The sequence below is a fragment of the Ochotona princeps genome, chromosome 7 (genome assembly GCF_030435755.1).
Source record: "Ochotona princeps isolate mOchPri1 chromosome 7, mOchPri1.hap1, whole genome shotgun sequence".
Taxonomy (NCBI): Eukaryota; Metazoa; Chordata; class Mammalia; order Lagomorpha; family Ochotonidae; genus Ochotona; species Ochotona princeps.
In genome coordinates, this window is record NC_080838.1 from 66,671,269 (window position 1) to 66,697,118 (window position 25,850).

At 44.4% G+C, this 25,850-nt stretch overlaps 1 protein-coding gene across 1 annotated transcript in view; it reads right to left on the bottom strand.

The window, feature by feature from the left end:
* The window catches only part of SHROOM3 (shroom family member 3), a 319,221-nt gene that overhangs the window by 203,476 nt on the left and 89,895 nt on the right, over positions 1-25,850 (bottom strand). The window contains exon 2 of the mRNA XM_004596223.2: positions 6,402-6,556. Within this exon, the coding sequence (XP_004596280.2) occupies positions 6,402-6,556 (155 nt within the window). The remainder of the gene's footprint in view (positions 1-6,401; positions 6,557-25,850) is intronic.

Consider the following 25,850-nt stretch of genomic DNA (forward strand, 5'->3'; position numbering starts at 1 on the left):
AAGTCCAGCAGCTCTACTGTTAAAGGCGTGGGAAAGCAATGGAGGATGGCCCAAGTCCTGGTGTCCCTGCACCTAGACCTGCATGAAGCTCCTGGCTCCTTGCTTTAATGTAGCCCAGTTCTGGCCATGGGTACCATTTAGGGAGTGAACCAGTAGATGGAAAATTTCTCTTCCTCTCCTTCTCCTTCCCCACAAAATTCTACCTTTCAAAGTGAATATAATAAATCTTTTGGAAAAGAAGTTTCTTTGCTAATTACAAACAAATAAACAAAAAACTCACTGATGTCAAGTTCAGGAGGCAGTATTTAGTCATAGTCAAAACAACACATTAATTTAGGAAATTAGGAGAGTGCATTTTCCAAAGAAACTGGGGAAGAAATCAGAAGTAGGATTAAGGATTCGTTGGTCACAATGCCTTTCTGATGACTGGAGTCAGGAGCGAATTCTGAATCTGAACTTAGGGTAAAATACACATTTAAATGAATAAGCAACAATTAACCTCAGCAATCTCTTCAGAGTAATGGGGGAAATGCAACCTTCTATTTAAATGTTTTAAAACTTATTTTTCCTTGTTTGAAAGAGAGAAAAGAGATTTCCAACTGCTGGTCCACTTCACAAACACTCAATAGCCAGGGGTGGGCTGGGCCAAAGTCAGGAACCTAGAACTCCTCATGGGTGGCAGGACTCAATCTCTGTGCTCCTTGGTCCTCATACAAACATTTTACACTGTCACCCAGACCCTAGGTGTTGGGGCTGAACAGAAGCTACCCCAGTACCTGCCAAAGCCGAGCAAACACTCCCATCCAAGCATGGTTGGAAAGCTGAGTCTGCACAGAAGGTCAACACCTGCCACCACAGAGGCACCTCCGAGAAGCTCTTCATCAAGACCAATTCCCAGAGACTACACATTCCTGGGAGCCTCAGGAAGACCTCAAGCTACTTTTTCAAAAGGATTTCTGATAAGTAACTCTTCCCTCCACTCCTGTGTCCTTCACACTCAAATGCAAACACATTTTCTAACCAAACCGTTAACAAGCTTCTTTTGCAGGGCTACAAGCCTCTCCCAATCTCCCACTCCTCTTAACCACGTTGAGACCTGTGCCTAGAGAACACTGTGCCCAAACTCAACTTGGAAGAAGCTATGGAGGAGAACGACACCCCTTTTCCTTTATATATAACAAAAGGGAGCAATGTAAGGAGTGACTCCAACATTGGCCCTGAAGGTCCACCACCATTTCGGACTTGGTACTGTTTTAAATATCTGCTTCCCCTAGATCAGCAACCTTAAGATTTGCCTGCCTTCAGGTTCAAATTTTGTTGTCTTGTAACTTCATAACCCTATTCCCACCAATCCGCTGTAACCTCATAGTGTCATACCTGACAGCCCTCTCCACCAACCCCTTGAGGTCCCTTCCCCTAGTCCTCACCCACTGCCATGCCACACCTACCAATCCCCTGTGGCTCCAACAATCCTATCCAGCAATCCCTTGTGGCCTTGTGATGCCTGCCCCTGGCCACAAAACAGGCATACTCCCGCAGGCGTGTTCCCCTTTGTGTGCTGCCCCTTCACTTGTCTCCCCCTCCTCCCCTTCCCTTGCAGCCGTCCTGCCTCCATAGTAGAGATTCCCCTTTCTTCTCTCTCCTTCTGCTTCCATCCCTATCCAGCTGCAGTAAAAGACCTCCTATGTGTCTCACTGCAGCTGGTATTTCAGGTTTATTGCAGCAAACTTATTCCATTCCAAAGAGAGCTCAGTTGCATGAAAGAACTAACACTAGGTATCTTAGGGAACGCTTACACTTTCCCTCTTATTTGCGTCCTTATCTGCTTTCCTAGTTAATGTCCTTTGTATTGTCCTTGCATTCCACAAAGGTTTTTCTTCAGCCAGGCAATGTTTGTTTTCCTTTCTGAAGGTCTTTTCCCTGGCTTCCTCATTCTGTCATTTCTCCCCCCACTGTGTCCACCACTGCCTGTAGATCCTCACCCTGTTTTCCTGGGTGGGAAGAGGATCAGTGGACACAACAGCTGCTCTGGGAGCACCCTCCTTCCAGCTAAGCCCGGTCTTCTTCATGGGTCAGCAGAGCCTCAAAGGTCTTCGATCCACAACACATGTGACTCTGCATTTCCCTGGTCACTGTAGCCTTTCCAGCAGATGTTTCTGCACCAGATCGCTTTTAGTCACTGGGGAAGATTCCTCTAGATCTTACACAGATACCACTCTATTCTCTGCTTTCTAGGCATTTTTATGATGGATGGGATTGCTTGCTCTCTCTCTCTGTCTCTCTCATCCAAAATAACTTGCACAGAAAAAAGAGGCAGGTGTCGCTGGGGCTGCTGATAGGTAAATTGTAACTACTCAAATTATTTTTCTAGGAAACATCCCCCATTATATTCCAGGAAGTCATCCCCAACCTTTTCTAAAAGTATAGAGAATGAACACTTAGAAAAAAAAAGAAAGAAAAGTAATACCAAACATATGACTACACAAGAAGAAATGAAATCTGAGAATGCTGATGAGGTATGAAGCAAAATTTCTCCAGGAAGTGACAGCTAGCCAACACAAAACCCCAATCCAGAGCAAAAAGGGCAACTCCTGGGTTCCAGGAAAGGTAGGAGAGGAATGGCCCCCCGCAGTTCCCGAGACGTGACCCCCAGCCCGGAGTCTGTGTGAGCCGTGAGGACAGCCTCCTTCTGCAGATCCACAGGGAACTGGCCAATGCCTAGAGCTGTCCAATAATAACATAAACAATAGCACACATACTATGTAGAATATTCTTACTTCTATCACCTTAAAGAGAAGGTTAGTGAGACATAATTAAATAAAATCAAATATACTCAAATTCAAAGATTATAATATGATGATTTAGACAGTGTGTAAGTCATGTGTCACCATAACAAAATTAATCAACACATCCATCACCATGGTTAATGATGTGTGTGGGGGGTGGTGAGGACACTTAATATTTTCTCTTATTGCAAATTTCAAGTAAACCATCCAATACTATTAAATTCATAGCATTATTATAACTGAAATTTTATATCCTTTGCCAACACTTCCCCATTTTTCTGACCCACTCCAAGGCAGCCATCCTCCTGCCATCTGCTTTACTAAGCTTGCAATATAAAAATTAATGTATAATAGGGAGGTAAGGCATATTGAAAAGGCTTCCCACACCAGAAGCAAGGAGTGCAAGAGCTGCAAGATACTCTGGCCAGTGTCATTAGCATATCTAAAGAAAGAATGTGTCCATCAGAAAAAGGATTTGATGTTAACTAGCCAAGAAGACCTTTACTTTAGAGAGGAGCCCCTTAGCAGCAAGATTCCCTGGGGACCCGGGGGAAGGGACTTTGGCCATTCAGAATGTCTGTCCCTAGTGGGCAGATGAGCCGTCTGGCTTTAAGAGAGGCGTGCATTGAGTCAGAGATTACCAGGCAGCCCACTGAACATAATTAGACTTCTGTGTATGTGTGTGTTCTTTTTTGGAAATATGGAATGCTTTTCTGTGGGGAACAAGTTCAATGATTCATGGTCCAATTGAGACTGCATCCATCAGCATTCTGCTATATAACTTTCAGTTTACTGTGAGTTTGCCTAACGTGACTGATCATTTTTAAATTCCATCAATTCTGGAATAATCACCATCCCTGTTAGATTTATAGGGCTGTGGACCAGCCTCTCAATAGGGGTAAACTCACCAAGGGAGCAACTGTGTTTGGGGTATGACCAGACTTGTCCATATTACCACCTGCTTCTCTCTAACCTGACCCAGAATAATCATGATCAAATATTGCACATCATGTTCAAATGTGCTCACATTGTATTCATTATATATTCATGCCACTAAGCAGGAACTGAGGCCAACAAAGCTTCATGGTAACAGTTACCAAAATGACAAGCTCTGATTTCAACGCCAGGACTGTGTTTCTCTAACAGTTCTGCTACAGATAATATAAACTTCATATCAACACCAACGAGAAGGCGTAACCAGAGCCCAACAGAGCCCTATTCCTAACAGACAAGACGGCAGCCTCTCTAAGGTTAGCCTATTGCCAAGGCCCAACCAAAACACAGCAGTACAGATTCTGCTGTAAATCCTCAACAGATAAGCGCTGGTGTTCTCGGACTGGCCCTTGGGTTCCAATGCCAAGGTGAATTCAAAACTTTCAACACTTCTTCGGACACAAGGAACAAGCCTGTGGTTCTATGCTTCTCTATATCTGGTTAAAAACTCAGCTACCGGGCCCGGCGGCGTGGCCTAGCGGCTAAAGTCCTCGCCTTGAAAGCCCCGGGATCCCATATGGGCGCTGGTTCTAACCCCGGCAGCTCCCTGCTTCCCATCCAGCTCCCTGCTTGTGGCCTGGGAAAGCAGTCGAGGACGGCCCAAAGCTTTGGGACCCTGCACCCGCGTGGGAGACCTGGAAGAGGTTCCTGGTTCCCGGCTTCGGATCGGCGCACACCAGCCCGTTGCGGCTCACTTGGGGAGTGAAACATAGGATGGAAGATCTTCCTCTCTGTCTCTCCTCCTCTCTGTATATCCGGCTTTCCAATAATAATAAAATCATTAAAAAAAGAAAAAAAAACTCAGCTACCATACATATATGTATTGATTATTTGCTTTCATCAAGTTTTTATACACAGGGAACTGGCCAACGCCTAGAGCTGGTCAACAATAAAATAAATAATAGCCATAGTATCTCTTGTTACTATGTAGAATATTCTGCTTGCTTCTCTCACTGTATAGAGAGGGTTACTGAGGCATAATTAAATAAAAATTGCATATACTCAAATTCAAAGGATGATTTGGGATGTGTAATGTATAAGTCTACACATCGTGTATCACCATAACAAAATTAATCAACACATCTACCACCTGGCTATCCCTGTGTGTTGGGGGTGGTGAGGACACTTAATATTTTCTCTTCTTGCAAATTTCAAGTAAGCCATCCAACACCATTAGATTCATAGAATTATTATAACTGAAATTTTATATCCTTTGCCAATATCTCCCCATTCTTTCAACCCACCACAAGGCAACCGTGTTCTTCCTTCTGCTGCATTGAGCTTACATTTTTCTTAGCATCTCACATGCAGGGAAGATTACCCAGTATTTGTCTTTCTGACCTTGATTTTTCCACTTAGACCCTCCAGGTTTACCCACACTATAACCGTAGGTGACATTTTCTTCCTTCTGATCTTCTTTCTTCATTCCCTGACCTAGGTTATTTCCACTGGCAGAAAGTAGGCCTCTGAATCTATAGTTAAAGTTTTGGAAATGGAATCTTGGGTGAATTTAAGTCATTTGCCCAAGGTCGTGCAGCTGGAAAGGGCAGCCATGGAAATTAGACCCAGGCTTGTTCTGATCCTGGTATGTTGACTGAGAGCCACTCTGTGCCCCCTGACTGCCAGGGCAGCAAACTTCTGCTTGTTGACCCAGAAGAGGCGACTGGGGAAAGGCACTGGTGCACAGTGCCAGAGGGCATGAGAGCTCTGGGAACTCCATCTATAGGCTCTCAGCCAGCACTGGGCTTGGAACTTCAGGACACATTCTGTTTGCTTTCTGGTCTCAATAATTTAGGTGGCTCCCCTTTTAGAAAAAAATTTAGGTTGTGAATAGTCTTAATGCCTGAAAGCAGAGAACCTCTCCACTCCCAGGAACCATCTCTTGGTCAAAAGAATTAGGTATGGAAAGGAGAATGGGAACTGAATTATTTTTTGGCTCCCTATGGCAAACAAGTACTGGGTGACATGTTAGCTCATTTTATCTGCCCAGGAATCCTGGGAGGTACCTATTACTACCCACATTTTTTAGGCAAGAGGTTAAGTAATTTGCTGAAGATAACTGGGCTGATAAGTAGAAAAGCCAGAGCACTCTAGATTTCCAGGTGACATTTCATCACACCACCTGAGCGTCATTGCCTTGACCTGCGGATGGTCTGGGCCCATACTTTCTGTGTGTATTGAGCTTTCTCCATGAATCAGGCTGTGGCTTCCTCACATTTCAACTAACACTACAGTAATTGTGAATGGCCCAGTCAGCTGGGACTGCAGTAATCATCTGTCAAACCCCTAGCCAGCTACATCCTTTAAATGGTGCATTTGTTCCTCAAATGTTTTCCAAGGGATCTCTGGCCCTGGGCAGCAGCAGCTTTTCCCAACCACAGACATCAAGCCTAGAAATCAAGAAAGTGCTTGAGGCCCAACCATGGCATGCCAATTCCAACAAGTGAAACAGTGTCAGATACATTCACCCAGCCTCCTCCTTACATCCCAGAAGATGGACAAAGGATACAAAGGCACAGCTAAAAGAGACGTAAGGACCCACACGTGGAGCACAGCACCCAGGCCCAGCTTGGCGGAAAAGAAGGGGAAGGAGAGGGGGTTAAAGGAACAGGTGGGGCCTACCTGCGCACCACCAGCCTCAGGGTCTTGAAGGAGCCTTTCACCAGGGACACGGCCTCTCTTCGGGAGCTGCTCAGCGCCACCTCATTGATGTGCACCACCTCGTCACCGGCCCGCAGCCTCGAACTGGGAGAGTCAGCTTTGCCCCCTTCTTCGATCTGCAGAGAAGAGAGGAGAGAGCCATGGTGAGCTTCCCCTGGATTCCTGAAGGGCTTGAAAGACAGGCTGAGACCACGCCCACCTGCCTCCAACAGCACCTCCACCCCAACACACACACCTGTTGGCCCAGAAGGCCACCAGGAGGACACATTGCTGAATAGGAATAGGAGGATGAGCTCCTATTCTATCCCATCCCTGGAAGTCATCCCTTAAATCTTTAATCCCCAAAGTTTCCCAGAGCCAACTGATCTGTTTCTTTAGAAGTAACTATACTTGGGCACGGCGGCGTGGCCTGGCGGCTAAAGTCCTCGCCTTGAAAGCCCCGGGATCCCATATGGGCGCCGGTTCTAATCCCGGCAGCTCCACTTCCCATCCAGCTCCCCGCTTGTGGCCTGGGAAGGCAGTCGAGGATGGCCCAATGCATTGGGACCCTGCACCCGCGTGGGAGACCCGGAAGAGGTTTTCGGATCGGTGCGCACCGGCCCGTTGCGGCTCACTTGGGGAGTGAATCATCTGACGGAAGATCTTCCTCTCTGTCTCTCCTCCTCTGTGTATATCTGGCTGTAATAAAATGAATAAATCTTTAAAAAAAAAAAAGAAGTAACTATACTTAATTCATTTGTTGTTGTTGCTGTTGTTTAAAGTTGTAATTCTTTGGATAAGCAAAGAAGTACATTCCACCAATGAAGTATTATTCGACACTAAAAAAGAATAAATAAAAACTGGGCCACAGAGCCATGAAAGAACATGAAAGAGCCTAAGTGCACATTGATAAATAAAATGAGCCAATCTGAAAAGACTGCCTACTGTATGATTGCAAATATAAACATTCTGGAAAAGGCAAAATGACAGAGACAGTGAAAAGATCACTGGTTCCCAAGGATTAAAGGAGTAACAGAAATCAAATATGGAGCACAGACTTTAGGTCACGGTCAGTCTTGTACATGATGCTGAAAGCTGGACACGTGTCATTGAGCATTTGTCAGAATCCACAGCATCTACAACACCGAGACTGAGCCCTAATGTTGTTCCAGGCAAATGGCACAAATGACAAAGACAACCTTGCTTCTGTCTCGCATGAAAGAAGGATTTCCATGCAGACAGTGGAGTGAGCAAAGAGCACAAAAACTTTCTGCCACAGCTCTCAGGAGAGGGGCTCCAAGAGAGGAAAAGCCAAGAAAAATGATGCATGTGGTGTTTTTTACACACAAGTTGCCTGAGCTCAAAAGATTGTCAGTGGGATAAAACCCATCAGAAGACTAGAACTGTAATCCTGTCTAGCTTGCTCAAGATGAAACAAGAAGGCTATGGCAAACTAGAAACTCAGAAGGGAAAAAGGCACTTTTATTTAATAACACCTTCTGAGCAGAAGCAAGCATTTTGTATACTTTGAAAAAGATTCCACTTTTTTTTCACCCCAACAGGGATGCGATTCTAACTACCTATTAGCCCAGCAAGATGTCACAATGTCATCTATGACTTTGAATGATGTTGAAGTTTGAATGCAGGTTCCTCAGTAGTAACCAACGTGCTACTCTGGTATAGGATTTTGATGGGGTAGGTAGGCTGTGTATTTATGGTACAGAGGGTGCAGGGGAAATTTCTGTTCTTTCCACGTACTCTTATCATGAATCTGAAACAACTCTAGAAAGAAAGTCCAGGGTAGGCTATTGGCCTAGCAGGTGAGAGTGCCTTGATTCAATTTCTAGCTCTGTCAGGGTAGCTGGCAGATGAGCCAATGTGTGTATAATGGAACAAGAAAGCTAGCCTCTGATGCAGGTGATGGACTGAACCAGATCCAATACAAGCTGGTACACACAGGAGCTGGGCCTGGGGTCACATCAGACAGGATTATTTTTTTTTTAAGATTTATTTTATTTTTATTACAAAGTCATATATACTGAGAGGAGGAGAGATAGAGAGGAAGTGGAGCTGCCGGGATTAGAACCAGCGGCCATACGGGATCAAGGCGAGGACCTTAGCCACTAGGCCACGCTGCCGAGCCCAGACAGGATTATTTTTAAGATCCTCCCAACTGGATCCCTGGACTCAAAACTCAGACCTCAGGAAAAATCACAGGATCTAAGTTCTGATCATGGAGTGTATGCATCAGAACTGGCCCTCCTCAGTTGCTGAAGCCTGTGCAGTGTACAGCATACCCAGATGCACAGGGGGGACATGACAACCAGTTCACTGAACCTGCAGAGAATGTCTAGTACCTTGGAGGGTGGAACAAATTGGACAATTCTGCCAGCCAAGCTTTGACAGCCAATATCTGCAGATGGGGACTCTAAGGCAGACTCTGTCAGCCAATGGACATTGAAGGGATTTCCTCAACATTGGAGCAACAAAAGCAACAGTGATTCAGAACTATTAAAACCACATTAGTCATTCAGTAACATGTTATTTAACTTCATGGTGTTGTTAATTTCTTTTTTTTTTCCTTTCTGTTGTTGATTTTCTATTGTGGCTTTTCATTTAAGGGGATGCATAGTAACTGTGCAATGGAGACTAACATATTTAGATGTGAGGATACAATGCATGTGCATCTCTACTTCCAGACAAAGATGGACTCCCAATGAAACTGTTCACTATATCTTGACAATAGGATGCTGGACTCTCTGCCATTCATTGTTCATGCCCGCAATGATGGACATATGACTGTGTATGAAGAACTATATTTTAGTAATTATATAGGGGAACTCACTGAGGGGTGAGGGAATTGGGGAGGGGATAAGGGAAATGCCAGGAGCCTATGGAATTGTATCATAAAATGATAATAATAATAACAAAATATAAAAAAAAAAGAACACAGCTCCAAGGTGCTTCCCCAGAGCATTTAGCAGCAAGCATAAGTAGATATTGGTCCACTGCATTAATAGATCTTTCTGTACACCATTTGAATAAGGCATCCAAAAGAAAGCAAATAAACATTGAGAAAGAAAAAAAATCCATATAATCACTTGAAAAACTGAAAAAAAAATTGTGGAGACTAGAATGGTCTTTGGTAACGGCATTTATTTAGCACACATCGGTTTGGCATCTAACATGTATTTTTATTTTCAGTCTCGAAATACTGGCTCCCAGTGATTTGTGCAGTTTCAGGGTTGTTTTTATTTTTTAGTTTGTTTGTTTTTCAGATGTTATTTACTTATTTGAAAGGCAAAATTAGAGACAGAGAGGGAGAGAGAGAAAGAGAGAGAGGGAGAGTTCTTGTAATTGCTGCTTCACTCCCCAGATAGCTGCAACAGCCAGGGCTAGGTCAGGCTGACACTAGGTGCTAGCAACTTCCTCCTGGTCTCTAATGTGGCTTCAGGGTCCTAAGCACTTGAACCAATTCCCTGCTGCTTTCCCAGGTGCACTAGCAGGGAGCTGGATTGGAAATGGAGCAGCCAGGACTCGAACTGATGCCCACATGGGATGCAGCCTTACCAGCTATGCCACAGCACCAGTGGGGTTTTAATGATTAATCGAGTTGACTTTTAGACTTTTACTCTTCTATTGCAGAAGCTTCCATCCTGCAATTTCAGTTTTTCTTTTCCTTGTTTTTTGCTCCAGATACCTTTTTTCCATTAAGAAAATTATTGTTATCAACCCAGACAGACTGCACACCTCCTCTACTTCCCTCCTGCCCTGGGAGAAGCCACAGGAACTACTCTTGGCATGGGTATTTCTGATTCTGCCCTAATCCTTCTGTTAGGTTTAAACCTCCTGAGGTCAGAAACTTGGTGAACACACTCCTCCTGGCATTTATTCAGCGAATATTTTTTTTTCCAGGATTTATTATTACTTGTTTATTCTTTCCTGGAACTTACATTCTAGTCCATTTTTCAGCCTTTTTTTTTTAAAACCATGCACACTTACCAATAGCCTCTACAGTGTTAAAAACACAGTAGAATTCTTACTCCTCTCCAAAGTGCACAAACCGAAGACAGATAAACCAACTCCTCAGGAAGGTCAGCTGGTTTCCAGGGACTCAGAGGAGGCCTGAGCAGATGCTGAGGGCTGGGACTCAGTCAGGCACTGCCCTCTGAAAGTTGGGAGACCCCTAGGCTCATGTGAGGCCTTGGATTGAGTCAGTTAGCCGGGAAGTGTAGACGTCTCATCAACCTCGTTCAAACTAGTGGAGTAAGGGCTGCTGTACCCATTGGGAGTCATGTAGGATGCCTGTGTGCTCTTCCCCCTCAGCTGGTGCTTTCATTGTTTTCTTTTTTCAAGTAATTTTTAAAAAAGATCTATTTTGTTTTTATTGCAAAGTCAGATATACAGAGAGGAAGATCTTCCGTCCAATGACTCATTCCCCAAGTGACCACAACGGCCGGTGTTGCGCCCATCTGAAGCCAGGAGCCTTGAACTTCTTTCAGGTTTCCCACACGGGTGCAGGGGCCCAAGGTTTTTGGCTGTCCTCCACTGCTTTCCCAGGCTACAAGCATGGAGCTGGATGGGAAGTGGGGCCACCGGCATTAGAACCGGCGCCCATATGGGATTCCGGCATGTTCAAGGTGAGGACTTTAGCCACTAGGCCACCATGCCAGGCCTTCAATAAAATTTTAAGACAAAAAAATTACATATGAGATACCATCAATGTTTCAACTCATATATGCATTGTATAGGGTCCAAATCAGGGTAAATAAATTATCTCCTCAAATGTTTAGCATTTCTTTATGGTGAAAATGTCCAGCATCCTGTGTTCCTGGTTGCTGAAAATCAGAGGGGGAAATATATGGTACATTAGCAATATAACTCTACTGTGTAATTGAAACACCTAACCTTACGCTTTCCTAGCTACAATTTAGTACTGCTAACCTTTCCCATGCTTTTCCTCCTATTTCTGCCATCGTCCTCCACTCCCCGAACTCCACCAGCCCCTTTTCTCCTTAGCATCTGATACCACTACTATACTTTTAACTTTTATGAGATCAGCTCTTTCATAGACCCCACATATAAGTGAGATTGCGTGACACTTATCTTTCTGATTTATTTCATTTACTATGCTGACCTCAATTATCATCCATGCTGTTGTACATGCCAAGTCTTGATTCTTTTTTGTGCCTGGATAGCATGCCACTGTGAATATTTACCACAGTTTCTTTATCCATTCATCAATGGGTGGACGCTTAGGTTCTTTCCATTTCTTGGCTCATGTGAATAGAGCTGCCAATACGCTTGGGAGTGCAGATGTCTCTTTAGCAGACAGATTTAATTTCCCTTGGATACATGCCCAGAAGTGGGACTTTGAAGTCATGTAGTAGCTGTTTTAATTTTTTGAGGAACCTCTACACTGTTTTCCACAATGACTGTACTAATTTATAACCTACCAAAAGTTCACAGGAGTTTCCTTTTCTCCATAACTTTGCCAACACCTGTTAGGGTTTCTCTCTCTCTCTCTCTCTCTCTCTCTCTTTTGGTAGTAGCAGATATAACTAGAGTAAGATGGCATTTTATTTTGATTTTGATTTCTTTCCCTGATGATTACTGATGTTGAGATGAAAATATTTACAAACTGTACATCCGACAAGGGGTTGATAACCAGAATATGTAAGGAATTCAAAAATTTCAACAGTGGGGGAGGGCATTTGATACAGTGATCCAGATGTTTGCCTCCTAAATCAGAGTGCCTCGGTTCAAGTCTCAGTTCCACTCCCAATTCCAGATTCCTTCTAACACGTATCCTAAGACACAGCAAGTGATGGCCTAAGTCCTGGGGTTCCTGCCACCCACTTGAGGGGCCTGGATTGAGTTCTGGGCTTCTGGCAATGGCCTGGCTCAACTCTGGTTACAGGGATTGGAGGAGTAAACTAGTGGAAGATCAGTCTCTCTTCTCTGCATTCAAAATAAATAAAAATAATACATTTCAAAAAAACTCAATAGGGCCCGGCAGCATGGCCTAGCGGTTAAAGTCCTCGCCTTGAAAGCCCCGGGATCCCTTACGGGCGCCGGTTCTAATCCCGGCAGCTCCACTTCCCATCTAGCTCCCTGCTTGTGGCCTGGGAAAGCAGTTGAGGATGGCCCAATGCATTGGGACCCTGCACCCGTGTGGGAGACCCGGAAGAGGTTCCAGGTTCCTGGCTTCGGATTGGCGCGCATCGGCCCGTTGCGGCTCACTTGGGGAGTGAATCATTGGACGGAAGATCTTCCTCTCTGTCTCTTCTCCTCTGTGTATATCTGGCTGTAATAAAATGAATAAATCTTAAAAAAAAAAAAACCTCAATAGCAAAAAATACAATTTCAAAAATTGGATGTAAACCTAAAACAGATATCTCTCAAAGGAAGACATACAAATGGCCCCAGTGGTACTTGGGAAAATGCTCAGCATCACTGATAACCTGGGAAGTGTAAATCAGCATCACAGTGAGATCATTACCTGTCTGTCTGGCAGCCTCATGGACAGAGATGTGCTGTTTGTCACTGTAGTAATGAACCTGGTTGCCGAGAACTTTAAGTGATGAGTAGAACAAAACGGATATACCTCAATCTATATTGTTGTGTCCACTTATCATTACAAATGATAAATTGAGACACTGAGGTGCCTTTGATGATACAGTGGTAACACCAGTCTTGATTTTAATGTACTGAGGCTAACAGAATGCATAGATCTGTTTATGTCAATAGTTCACAGGGTTTCTCTCAAGTTGGTGTTGTGACTTTTTAAAAGAAATATCCATTTATTTTTTATTGGAAATAAAGATATGCAGAGAGGAGAAGAGACAGAGAGGAAGATCTTCCCTCCGATGATTCACTCCCCAAGGGACCGCAACAGTCAGTGCTGTGCTGACTCAAAGGCAGGAGCCAGGAACTTCCTCCAGGTCTCCCATGTGGGTGCAGGGTCCCCAAAACTTTGGGCCATCCTCAATTGCTTTGCAGGGCCACAAGCAGGGAGCTGGATGGGAAGTGGAGCATTTGGGACATGAATTGGTGCCCATATGGGATCCTGGTGGTTGCTAAGATATTTATCACCTAATATAGTTTCTGCATGTAATAAGCAATCCACAAACACTTATTGAACAAATAGGGAGAAAACAACTTGAAAGAAACAAACATTACACAAGGTGACAAATGCTCTGATAGAAGTATATTTGAAATACAGGGGTGGGCACAGCCGACAGCTGTGTGTGCCATGTCAGCTGCTGGATGAGGTATTTGGAAGGGATGTTGCCAAGTTCATCATTTTTTATTTCTCAATCTTTGCAACCCAACTTAAACAAGCCGCGGTGAAGTCATCCCAATGTTGTGCTTCTGCAGTTTCCGCTCGCCGGATCCAAATGCCACTGACTGTTGGCCTCTCCAGGGAAGATCTCCTCTCTCCTTGACGGGTCTGTCAGCTCCAGCAGCATTATGACTGTGACCACGACCATTCTTTGCAGATGGCACAGCAACCAAGCGATTCTGCTACTGCTTTGCTCGGATCAGATCATGTTCTGCCCTGTCCCACTCTATCCTCCCTCTATCCTGCAGACATGACTGCATTTTCACGGCTCTCGCTCCCTCTTTCTGCTGTCCGTTGTGCTTCCTGGTCTCTCCCAGTGGCACATGGAGTAGCCAGTTACATGTGCTTCAGTGTCCTAGCCTGCAATGCTTGTCCTCCAAGCAACCACTTGTCTCCTTCCTTTACCTTCCAGATCTTTGTGTAAACGCAACTTCTGAAAATCGCCTTTCTGGACTACCTCTCCAGATTTCCATCGGCGCTAATTCTCCTAGCCTTCAGTGCTGTCTTTGTTTCTTGCTCACCACCTTAATTTATGACCTATGGCTTTGATTTGGTACTTGCCTGTCCCCCACCAGGATGTCAGCTCCAGAAGACCAGGGACCTGTGTCTGTCCTGTTTACTGTGCTGTGTATCCATCCTGCCCTAGGGACAGTAAGAGGCACAGAGTGGAGCTCAGCAATGAAGGGGCAAATGAACAACACCTCGTCAGCATTTTTTGCAGTGGTTGAGTGGCTCCTAGTCCAACAATGCCACTGTATCATCTTCATCCTCACAAGAACTCTATTCTGACATTCTAGCCACTTTTTTTTAAAGTATACAAATGAGAGTGTTAAGTTGCAGAGCAAGTGGAAGTCAAGACCTTGGCTTCAAAGCCTACATGGTCTAAGCCACTGCCTTGAGAATTCCCCAGACCAGTGCTTCTTCCCTTGGCTGCCTAACCCTTCAAGTGCCTGTGAAATCTGACACCTATCCCTCCTGGGTCCCAATCCTTCTCTTCCAGACATCCTCACAACCTTTGCTGGGGCTGACCGGTTCTAATTCAAAGCTGACACACAGGAGAGCGAGCTGGCCTGCCCTGGGTCCAGCACAGGTGGCCTCCCTGTGGGAGCCTAAGCACAGACAACTTCCTTTTACTTGCAGTTCCCACCTGGAGTTTTCCTGAAAACTACACTCTTCCTGTCTAGGACTCCTATGATTGAATTTCACCTGCTTTTTATGTCTGCATTCTTGATGTACGGCCCTTTCCTGACGACTTCTCTTCTTACAGAAGACAAAAGCAGGAACAAGGGGCGGGAAGAGCACGTCAAGGACCCCCAGTAAAGGTGACACTATAGACAACTCGTGCACTTGTTTTGTGCAACTGGTGATTTGAGGAAAAAGCATACTGTTAAACATAATGACTGTATTAAAACAATAAATGAAATATAGACAGATAAGAAGGTATGTAGACAGAGAAATGCATGAAGAATCTCTCAGAGGTGGGTGTTTGGCCCAGGCCTTAAGCTGCCAGCTGTGATACTTGTATCCCTTTACCCGTGCCTAGCATCAAGGCTCAGCTTCTAATTCCAGCTTCCTGCCAATGTGAATTCAGGGAGGCAAAGGTAATGACTGACATGAGTCCCTGACACCCTCATTACAGCTGGATAGGTCCCTGGCTCAGGCCTGCTTCAGCAATTGTTGACATCTGGAAAGTGACTCAGTGGATGGGAGGGCTCTGTCTCTCAAATAAAGCATTTTAATATATATTTCTTTAAGATTCATTTATTTTTATTGCAAAGTCAGATATACAGAGAGGAGGAGAGACAGAGAGGAAGATCTTCCGTCCGATGATTCACTCTCCAAGTGACCACAATAGCCTGTGCTGCGCCTATCTGAAGCCAGGAGCCAGGAAACTCCTTCGGGTCTCCCACGTGGGTGCAGGGTCCCAAGACTTTGGGCCATCCTCGACTGATTTCCCAGGCCACAAGCAGGGAGCTGGATGGGAAGTGGAGCTGCCGGGATTAGAACCGGTGCCTATATGGGATCCCGGCGCGTTTCAAGGTGAAGATTTTAGCCTCTAGGCCACCGTTTTATTGGAACATAAAGTGCAGATAATATGGAAAGTAAAATAAAGCAATAAAATCCCACCCCCAAAGACCTAGTATCTAGTTTTCAAGTTCTAGAACCTTACTCAGTATTTTAAGAACCCCAAATCAACTGTTGCTTACAAGACAAAGAAACATTCTCATGAATCATGCTGAGTGACACGAGGGTATCACTGTAACTGCTCATCAACTCAAGGGCCTCATCTCACCTCAAATCAGTGAGTTTGCCATGCTGAAAATCCCTGTTTGGAACCATAGGACAGTACATAGTGCCTGAGAGGAAGGAACATGGGCTAGGAATCCCATGTTGTACTCTGATAACTTTTTATCTGAGGGACTCTGGATGGAGTCACTGGCATTGCCTTATGATGAGTCAGTGCCTTACCAACAGAAAAGTGCTTCTCACGCTCAACAGGCCCATGGGGAAAACTACAAAGTGTTATGTTCACTATCGTACAAACGCCACACTTAGCATTATAAATTATGTTACTCCTCTCTTGGTTATTTTGGATAAGAGCTGTATTGTTCTTTTTCAAGTCTCATAGCCTGGATAGCAACATAGAAAAAGAGACAGGGCACCATGGTGTTTAAAAACCAGGAGCACAATCTCAATTCCAGTCCCAGGTGATGTTGGGCAAGACACACATCTCTGAGCACCTGTTTACTTAGCTTAAATGTGAGAACAATAAAATTAACCACATACAACCAGGGTGAGGCTTATATGACCAACCCTCTGGACACCCCTTAGACACAGCCAGAGCTCCACAGAGATATGGTTCACAAATTTGAGGATCTTCTGGTTTTATTGAACAAGTTTATTGCTTCTTTATTTCCACTAGAAGAACGCATGGCTGACCAAGTACGCAGACCGAGGAGAAGACATTGGCTGGGAACAGGAAGTAGACTGTTTTCTTACAGTCATGAAACCAGAGTTGGGTTGATTTATCAATGAAACAGGAGACAATCTCCCCCTCAAATGGAAGTTTTTGTTTCAGAGAAAGGTCCCAAGGAAGAAAGTCACCCCAGGACAACCATGGACCATCCAAATGAGTTTCGGAAAACCAAATCATATCCCCACCTCTCAGCTCTTAATTTATAGCCCCTGAGGAGGAAGCAATTGGTCACAGAGGTAAATGTCAAGGTTCAATGATGCAACCTCAATGGCTCATCTGTCTTCACTGCCATGAGAAAGGATCACAGAGCTCACCCTCACAGAGTGGTTGATTCTTAAAAAAAAAAAAAAAAAAAAAAAAAAAAAAAAAAATTGGAAGGGTAACTAAAAACCTGAGTAGTCTGGATTTATTTCTGTTTACTTACTCACCCCTTGCCTCATGTTACAAAAGCTTTGAGGCAACTCCTTAAAACAGACAAAGGGAAGCTGGAGAGAGTTGAAGACATCTGAGCAAAAAAGGAAGACGTCATGAAACCAGAAGCCAAGGGCAAGATGAACTGTGAGAGGTTCACTTCACATTCAGGCACTGTCACTATCTGGCTGGTGTTCCTTTGCCAGGTCTCCACCGTCACAAGGTGTCATGGGGAGTCTGGATCTTTGTAACTCAAAAATCCTCACTGGTGAAGAGATGAGCCCTAAAATAAGAACCTGTCAATACTTCAGTACTGTCAGGTCAGCGCCAGCTCCAAAGTTCTGGTAGCTGATTACTGCAGCCTGCGTGGATGTGGAATTGCAAACAACCAAATACAGCAAGCAAAAAAAAAGAAAAAGAGAGAAAGAGAAAGGGAGAAAGAGAAAAAGAGAGAGAGAGAGAGAGAGAGAGAAAGAAAGAATTTGATTGCATAGCTAGCTATCTTTCAAAGGGGGAAACATATAACGAGAAAGACATTGAGCTATCTTAAGATTTTCTAAACAAATTTGAACCAAAGAATCAATGTGATGAACTCCTCATTCCACAGATCAACAAGTGCTCACAATGATCACTTAAATTTTTCAAAAGAAAGGTAGATAAGCATGTTTCCAGAGTGAATTGTTCAAATGTTCTATAATGGATTTTCTGCAGTGGATTCCTATAATAGTGGTTTCTCTTAGACTTCTTCCAAAGCCAGTTGTTTGTAGATCGTAAGGGCTCCTTTCTGAACTGCAATGAAAGTTTGGGTCTGAGCTCTTTGATGGGAAAAAGGAAACAAGGTTTTTAGGGAAAGTCATAGACACACAAACACAAAGGAAGTTACTGAGGAACACCAGAGAGGATAGTTCGGAAATCTACTGCACAAGACTTAGTGCCCTTGGGGCTAGTAAGAAGCCTAAGGTATATAGAGAGGAGTCCATGCAAATGGCTTTGTGTTTGGCTTACACAGTGTCAGGTGTTGTGTGCCCACTGAACAGCTGATGATAATTAATGCTGCTCAACAGGCATCTCTGACTTTTGTTAAAACCAGGAGGAAATCCTCCTCGGAGGGGGAGGACCTTTGCAGAAGAGGGAAACTGCTTCCAGAAGCAGCCCCATGTTGCATCCACCCCCCGCCGCCCCCTAGCTTCCGGGCCCAAGACTGGAGATGGTGACCATTCCTGAGTAAGAAAACTGAGCTGCTGCCCTTGCGACACCCAAGGGACACAGGATAAATAAGAAATAAGTCCTTCAGCCCAAAGCCTTGGAACCATGCACCGGCATGGGAGACCAGAAGAAGCTCCTAGCTCCTGGCTTTGGATTGGCTCAACACATACCGTTATGGCTGCTTGAGGAGTGAACCAGTGGACAGAAGAGCTTTCTCTCTGCCTCTCCTTCTCTCTGTATATCTGCCTTTCCAATGAAAATATATTAAAAAAGACAAAGACAAAGAGATAAGTCCTTGAGCAAGGCACTAAGGTCCCCTCTTTTCCTTCCACTTAGATCAAAGACTACAAAGCAAGCACTTGTAAAAGAGTTTAAAGGCATTTATATATACTTCAGTCTATTCCTCAAATAATTGCAAGTGTCTTATTGACATGTTTATTTTGTATTCCTAAGAAATATTTCTGAACTATCCAAATTTGTTTATACATAAGTCATGATGTTCTTTGTTTTTTGAGAGAAATTCTATTATTTTACCCATGGAAATACAATATGAAGATGCTTCAAAAAGTTCATGAAGGGGCTGGCATTGTGGAGTAGCAGGTAAAGCTACTTCCTGTAGCACTGGCATCCCATAATAAGCACCAGGTCAAATCCCAGTTGCTCCACTTCCAATCCAGCTTCCTGCTAATGTTCTTGGGAAAGCAACAAAAGCTGGCCCAAGTGCTGGGGCCCTGGTCCCACAAGAAAGACTTGGAAGAAGCTCCTGGCTCTTAACTTCAGATTGGGCCAATTTTAGCTCTTGTGACCTTTTGGGGAGTGAACGAGCAAATGGAGGATGGGATTCCATCTCTCTCTACCCTAGCTCCTTTCTCTGTAACTCTTTCAAATATACAAACATTTTTTTAAAAGATTCATTTATTTTTATTGCAAAGTGAGATATACAGAGAGAGGAGGAGAGACAGAGAGGAAGATCTTCCATCCGATAATTCACTCCCCAAGTGACCACAACAGCCGGTGCTGTGCTGATCTGAAGCCAGCATCCAGGAACTTCTTCCAGGTCTCCCACATGGGTGCAGGGTCCCAAGGCTTTGGGCTGTCCTCAACTGCTTTCCCAGGCCACAAGCAGGGAGCTGGATGGGAAGTGGGACCACCTGGATTAGAACCAGTGCCCATATGGGCGCCCATAAGTCCTTGTTCAAGGCAAGGACTTTAGTCACTAGGCCACGCCGCTGGGTTCAACAAACATTTTTTTAAAGTGCATAAAAATATAATTGGAAACTAAGTTTATACCGGTGAAAAACTTTGAAAATTCATGCACATGAGGGATCTTCAAAAACTTTGTAGAAAGTGTATGGTAAAAACCAGTGCAGGAATTTCTTTTCTGTGTGTGTATGTGGCAAACTAAGCCTATCTTTTAATTTCATTTTATATGAACTTTTGGAGTCACCCTTGTATATAATATACTGGTGCCAAGCGGAGACTCTAAGGTGGACTAAATCAACCAATGGATTTTGGAATGATTTCCTCAACTTTGAAGCAATGAAATCAACAACATCTTAGAACTATTGAAACCACCTGAGCAGCACCCATGGAACATACTCCATATCAGGGACCCAAGGAGGACATTGAGTGGTCATCCGGTCCTCAGGTACTGATGTGGTTGGGCTGTTGGGAGTGGCCCTCTTTCCTTCTCTCCTTCCTTCCCCCAGATATAAGAAGTAAAAACAATTGCAAAAAAACCCTTAACAAATCAATAGTTTTGTTGTCCACAGAGTTGCATGAATGCCCAGTGTTGCTGCCCTTCAGGAAGGTCCACTTAAACCGAAGCACCACTATGCGACTGAGTTGACCTTCATGGCCTATTGGTTTCCCATCATATCCCCTATGATTTTAGAATGGGAGCATTGATACAGTTAGTGGTTCTGTAGCATTGATTTCAATGCTAATACTGGAACGTGGCTTGCCACAGGCAGCGCTGTAACATGGTGGGGTGGCCAGTACTGCTATGACCTCGGAGGGACTGTTTGTGTTTACAGAAGAATGCCCAGGAGCAGCTGACCTAAGGGAGCAATAAAACCTGAGGTAGGTGGTATGGGAGGCTGTCCTCTTGTTACAGAGGACAATAGGGTTCTATTGCTCACCATGGTGAACTACCAACATTTTCAAGCTGCATGACATTCCAGAGGCCAGAAGGACACCTCAGCAGTGACCTGCCAGAGAGGATTTCTTCACTTAAGAGGCCAAACAAAGATTTGTTTACTTATCTCACATCAGAGGCCATTAAGTAGTTAGACTTTGCAGCCTGGCTGCCTGGGTTCAAATCCTGCTCAGAAGTTATATGACCTAGCCAAGTTATTTGACCTCTCTATGCCTGTTTCTCTTCTTGGGAGATAATGTTAATAATACCTACTTCACAGTGTTGTGATAAAGAACAAATGAATTAAAGCATGTAAGGTATTCAGAAACATGCCCATTAAATGTTACTTTCAGTAGATTATGTTCTTTTTCAAAAATTAGGAAAACCAATACATTTTTTTTTAAGATTTATTTATTTTACTTCAAAGTCAGATATACAGAGAGGAGGAGAGACAGAGAGGAAGATCTTCCATTCTATGATTCACTCCCCAAGTGAGCCGCAACGGCCGGTGCGCGCTGATCCGAAGCCAGCATCCAGGAACCTCTTCCCGGTCTCCCACGTGGGTACAGGGTCCCAATGCATTGGGCCGTCCTCAACTGCCTTCCCAGGCCACAAGCAGGGAGCTGGATGGGAAGTGGAGCTGCCGGGATTAGAACCGGCACCCATATGGGATCCTGGTGCGTTCAAAGAGAGGACTTTAGCCGGTAGGCCACGCCGCTGGGCCCAAACCAATACATTTTAAAAAGATCTTTTGAACGACACATTAGTAATGAGCTAGATCAGAAGTACAGCAGCTGGAAGTTGAACTGGCACCCATATGGAATGCTGGTACCGTAAGCGGAGGCTTAATTTACTACACCATGGTGGACCTCCCCACTCCCATTACTTTCAAACACTTCACGGTGATATTCTAAAGGTAAGATTAGAGAAACTTTAGGGCCTGACGCGGTATGCTAGAAGCTGAAGTCCTCGCCTTGAACACGCTGGGATCCCATATGGATTCCAGTTCTTTTTTTTTTTTTTTTTTTAAGATTTATTTTTATTACAAAGGCAGATATAGAGAGAGGAGGAAAGACAGCAAGGAAGATCTTCCCTCCAATGATTCACTCCCCAAGTGAGCCGCAACGGGCCGGTGCACACCTATCTGAAGCCGGGAACCTGGAACCTCTTCCAGGTCTCCCACATGGGTGCAGGGTCCCAATGCATTGGGCTGTCCTCAACTGCTTTCCCAGGCCACAAGCAGGGAGCTGGATGGGAAGTGGAGCTGCCGGGATTAGAACCGGCGCCCAAATGGGATCCTGGGGCGTTCAAGGCGAGGACTTTAGCCGCTATGCCACGCTGCTGGGCCCGGATCCCAGTTCTAATATCGACTGCCCTGCTTTCCATCCAGCTCCCTGCTTGTGGCTTGGGCAAGTAGTGGAGGACAGCCTTGAGTCCCTACACCCATGCAGGAGACCCAAGAGGAGGCTCTTGGCTTCCAATTGGCCTGGCTCTGGGACACTGCAGCCGCTTAAGGAGCAAATCAGCAGACGGGAGATCTTCCTCTTTGTCTCTCCTCCTCTCTGTATATCTGAGTTTCCAATAAAAACAAAAAAAAAATATATCTTAAAAGAAAGATTAGAGAAGTTTTATAAAACACTTTGAAAAGTATTATCTGGTACATTAAAGTAAATGAGTAGTGCTGATGCTAAGCAACCAAGAAGTCAGTGTGATTGCTTCAGCCATCCAGGAAAGAGGCTTCTGATTGGAAACCAGACCCTGAAAAGGTTAGAAAGTAGAAATACAGCAGCAGAGGTAACATCAGCGCAAAGGTAAAGAAACAACAAACATTTCTGGTCGTGCCTACTACCGATTAGGAGCTTAACACAGATACTATATTTAATCAGCTCGTGTGCACTCACAGGTGTGTTTTGTCAAAACTGAGATCAGCAAGAATAATAAGCTGCCTGAGATTGCAAAGTTAGAAATGACAGAGGCAAAACTCAAACCCAGATCTGTCAGAAGACAAAGGCCCGGCATCCCTTCTTATGGCCGGTGCTAAGACAGGTAGCACCTCACCCCTTCAAAACAGGTCAAGCCACATGCTGTGCTAGTGTGACTCAACAATGACAGCCAACATGATTTCACTGGCCAGGGAAAGGCTACACGCTAATCAAGGTAGCCCTCCACTCCCTGTTTCTGCAAAGGAGTCGGTGGGCAACACGTCCTGGGGAACTTGTTGATAGGGCATTACTCATCTGCAGCTGGGATGCCCTGGTCACTGAAGTCAGCTCTAGTGTACCACGCTGTGCATGCAGTCACACAAGTAATTCATTGTGCCAGAAAAGCATACACACATGCTGTGGGAAAACATTAATGAGCACAGTAGAGTCATAGCACTTAAGGATATTTTTTTAAGCATACACAAATACTCAAATTCCAGAACATTCTCATGAGCCCTAAGTCAGCTTTGAACCTCCTGCTATCAGATTCCCATTTGCTGTGATTGTTGGCTAACCTTCAGTCCCTAAGATTCTACCTTAGCCCCCTTACTGTTAGACTTCAGAGCAACATATCTCCTTCCTCCATTCCTGGTGACATAACCTCACAGACACTGCTCTGTTCCTCTGATGGCCTTTCTGCCCTGCTCCTTCCGGCCATTCTGGTGTCCATTAAGGACAGCTATCAAGATCTTGCTGCAAGGCAGCCCCATCTGACTACTACCTCCGTTTAAATTTTATTCTTGGAAACTGACTTCTTGAGATATCACTTGTATACCATAAAGGCTATACTTTTAAGGTATACAGTTCAACGGCTGTTGGCCTATGTCCAGAGTTTTACCACCAGGACCACAATTAAGTTGAGAACATTTTACCCTCCCCAGTACCATATCTATCAGTCTTTATTACCATCTAGTTAATCCTTATATTGCTTCCATCCCTGGTTAAGAAGCCAATTTCCTGTATCTTTAAGTGAATCCATTCCAAAGATTTCATTTCACATAACACACGGTCTTTTCTGACTGGCTTCTTTGGCTTAGCATAATGTTTTCAAGTTCATTCAGTTTGCAGCATGTCTCAGAACATCATTCCATTTCATTGCCAATAATGTTCTATTCCACAGCTATGCCATGTTTGATGTACCCATTCCCCAGTCAATGGATGTGTGGACTGTTTCTGTTTTGGTTCTGTTATGAATAATACTGCAGCGAACATCTGTGTAGCACTTTGTATGTGGACATGCATTTAAATGTTCATTTACTTATCTAAAAGGCACAGTGGTGGCAGAGACAGAGAAAGAAAGAGAGAACTGAAATACCTACTAGTCCTTCTCCAAATACCCCAAACAGCAAGTGCTGGGCCAAGCTGAAGACAGGAGCCAGAACTCCGCTAGGTCTCCTACACTGGTGGCAGCGACCCAAGTACTTGGGCAGGGGTCATCTTGCCATCTTCCTAGTGCATTAGCTGGACAGGAAGTGCAGCAACTGGACACTGTGACATGGGATGTGGGCACCAAGAGGTGATTTAACTCTTCTACCACTCTCCCTTTGGTAGCTACCTTACCTTCCCTGAAAGTCTTTGAACTTTCCAAGCACATGTCTGTGATATGATTTTTGTGCTTGGGCTATTTGGTGGGAACATTTTTTTCCAGGAGCCATATAGCTCACTCTCTCTCCTTCAGTTCTCCTGTTTAATATGTCTTTAGCCTTTATATCACCTGCCTTATATTCCAATGACATGTAGAAAATGACTACAGACAATTGCCATGGTACAGCTGAGGGAAGATTGGACTAGAGAGAGACAAAGTTGGCTTTCTAACTGTCTTGATTCTCACAACCTATGGCAGGAGGATGATCATACCCACTTCACAGAAGTCATAACAGGAGCCTAGAGATGTTAAAATCATAATTTCAAATAAATCTCTGATCAGAGGTGTGTACAGCAGCTGAATGTCTAATAAACACCTACCTACTAACTACATGTATTCTTGGGGCACTACAGTAGAGATTTTCAGCTTCCTGTTTAGGTTAGAGCATGCTGGGAATGAATGCTGACAAAATTCAAGTATTTGTCATCATAATCCATAGAACTTTTTAAAGTTTTTCACCTTAACTGTATCCTAAAATGAAACCCTAATGTATTCAACTGAAGGGCAATTAGATTCCAAGGATGCCTGGTGGTGTCTCACCTTATCATCCAGGGCCATTTTTGCATAATAAAAATTCCACCAGGTGGCCCTGCACACAGACACTTGTCAGCAAATTCACTTCCTCCATTGGCTACTGAGGAGGCATAAACAGAAGGTCATGACAAGGAAGACAATGAGAGGAAAGTCATTTGTCAATGGCTTTACTCAGTGGTGCTGTTTCTCAAAATTCCACACTGGGTGGCCCAGATATTTTGAAGTCCATGTCCCATACGTCTTCTTTTTCAGATGAATTGGAATCCCAGACCTTTCACAGATGCCTGAGAAACCTCAGGGTGTCTGCGCATCCCTTATTATGCTGTTGTACCCCACCCTCGCATCCATTATCTTCCAATTATCAACCTGGCATTTCTTCCCCACTGTCTGGCCCATTCTTTTCATCTGACCTCTTGACATATGTATTTGCTTTTCCTTGTTGGGAATCCTTGCCCAGACCTACTTCAATCACTCAACATCCCAGGCTCTATTCAGCAGACAGTGGTGAGGCAGAAGCGACAACCATGTCACTGGCATAAGCTCGGATGGGTTGTGATTCATTAAATAACACCAGAGAGGGATTGTTTTCCAGGGTGCACTGATTTTTCTATAAGCATTATATCAGATCAATAAAAGAGCTAATGTAAAATGTGTAGTTTGTGGTGAAATGATGGCTGGGAAATTATAGAGCAACCCCTGGGACTTGTCACTTGTCGCAAGTATAAACAGACCTTTTGGCTAGAAATATTTCCCAGGTCCTAATCGGTTTCAAGTTAATAAATGTAATTTATTGCTCTCAGTTGACCAAGAGGAAAGGTGAAGAACTTGCCCAAAGGCAAATATCAAATATGACTAAGAAATTGAAATGCAGACTCTGATACATTCTAAAGCCCCATTGAGTAATATGCTTCCCCATGGCTGACAGCATCCAATGGGAATGTGAATTTTTTTCTTTATAAGTATCAATGTAAAAAGCTGATGGTTTGGGGCTAGCACTGTGTTGTAATGGGTTGGGCTGCCACCTGTGATGCCAGCATCTTATTCGGGTACTGGTTCAAGTCCCAGCTGCTCCTCTTCCAATCCAGCTCCCTGCTAATGCACCTGGGAAAGCAGTAGAAGACGGCCTAAGACCTTGGGTTCCTTCACCCACATGGAAGACCCAGATGAAGCTTCTGTCTCTTGGCTTTGGCTTAG